This window comes from Pinus tabuliformis, chromosome 1_2 (genome assembly GCF_031772625.1).
Source record: "Pinus tabuliformis cultivar Carrire ecotype Pingquan chromosome 1_2, CPIR1, whole genome shotgun sequence".
NCBI lineage: Eukaryota > Viridiplantae > Streptophyta > Pinopsida > Pinales > Pinaceae > Pinus > Pinus tabuliformis.
Window position 1 is genome coordinate 1,335,587,127 of NC_142298.1, and position 1,831 is coordinate 1,335,588,957.

Below are 1,831 nucleotides of genomic sequence, written 5' to 3' on the forward strand. Positions count from 1 at the left end.
GAAGCAATCAAACGGCTAAGACTATCCATGACAATCAAGAAGAGAAGAGGAGACAGGGGACAACCCTGTCTGAGACCTCGTTCAGAATGGAAAAAATGAGAAGCAGACCCATTGATCAGAACACTAAAGGTAGGAGTGGATATACAGGCCATGATCCAGGTGATAAAAGGATTGGGAAAGCCCAGGTGGATAAGGAGCATCTTGAGGTAGAGCCAACTGACACGGTCAAAGGCCTTTGCCAAATCAATCTTCAGGGTGATGGCTTTATGGTGTCTGGTCCAAATGGTGTGGAAGGCTTCCTAGGCCGAGCCGATGGCTTCATGGATCTGGCGATGTTCTAAAAAAGCAAATTGTTGAGGGGCAATGTGATGGGACAGGATAGGGCGAAGGCGATTTGCAATGATCTTGGAGATGATCTTATAGAGACAGGTACACAAGGAAATGGGACGGTAATCATTGAAAGAGGCAGGGGAATCAGATTTGGGAATGAGGGTGATGAAGGTCTAGTTGATGGCATTATACATTGACACAGATTCTCGACATTCCTCCACTACCCTCAAAAGATCATGACTGATAAGCTCGTAGAAGGCAAAGTATAATTCAATGGTCCAACCATCTGGACCCGGGCTTTTATCCTTTTTGAACCATTTTAAAGTGCCCTCAAGTTCCCTGATGTCACAGGGTCAGTTAATGTCACAACCTCATCCTCATTTACAAACCTGGGGAAATGTCCAGCAATATTGATAATATCAGCAATAGTCGAGCCAGGTGGTTGTTTATAGAGGTTCCTGAAATGAGTAGATCCCAGGTGAGAGAGCTTGTTGAAAGTATCAGCCACTCCTCCCTCTGGCAATGGAATGTTCCATATAGTATTTGTGACCTTTCTGCCTTTTGCATAGTTTTGGAAGAACCTTGTGTTGTCATCTCCTGCTTTTAACCATATGGCTCTGCTTCGAAGTCGAATGGATTCCTCTCTATCTTTTAGTATCTTTGCCTTCTGGTTTTCTAGCTCCACCAGGTGTGATTTATCTTCTGCAATGATAAACCCTAAGCCTCGCTCATCCAATAAGGAGCTGAGTTCTGATTCTATATGCAGGAGAGTAGAGTTCTCCCTCTGGTGTTTTTCTTTGGCCCATTTGATAGAGAGGTGCTTGAGCTGTGAAAGATTGTGGCAGAAACCTTTGGCAAGTGAGTCTGATCGGTCAATCGGATTAGCAACCCAGAATTCCTTGACCATATTAATATATGATGGGTCTTTCAGCCAAACGTGGTTGAACTTAAATGGAGCTTTTGGATTTTGGTGAGGTCCCAGGATTTCCAGGTATATTGGGTAGTGATCCGAAATGCCTCCAGTGCCGACCCATTGTTTGTAATAATGCAACTGCTGAATAAGGGACCCTTTCATGATGAATCTGTCTAGTCTGCGAGCTAGGGCGGCCTCACCAATTCTTCTGTTCCTCCAAGTGGGGAGAGGTTTGTTCATAGGTACATCAATCAGGTTATGTCTCTCTAGTAGGTCAGTCATATAGCCTGTGATCGAGTCCACTTGAGCCATGGATCCCCAAGATTCACCATATCCCAAGGAGAAATTAAGGTCACCCCCAATGATGATGTTATCTGTAGAGAAGATGGTGAGCCCCAACAGGTTTCGCCAAAATTTCTCCCTTTGTTGACATGGGCCATAGATATTGATAACCCTAAGGCTGGTCCCTAGGTCTGCCGAGAAGAGATCAATGCCCATAAACCCCCTTCCTCCCCAGGAAGCTAGAGGTTTGATTGTTGAAGGATTGTAGCCAATCGCAAGGCCCCCAGATCGCCCAGTAGAATCCAT

At 45.2% G+C, this 1,831-nt stretch overlaps 1 protein-coding gene across 1 annotated transcript; it reads right to left on the bottom strand.

The window, feature by feature from the left end:
• Positions 1–649: 649 nt before the first annotated feature.
• LOC149211133 (uncharacterized) lies at positions 650–1,831 on the bottom strand. Its single transcript, XM_089399194.1, has one exon. It carries the CDS (start codon positions 1,829–1,831, stop codon positions 650–652), a length of 1,182 nt encoding a protein of 393 aa, XP_089255320.1.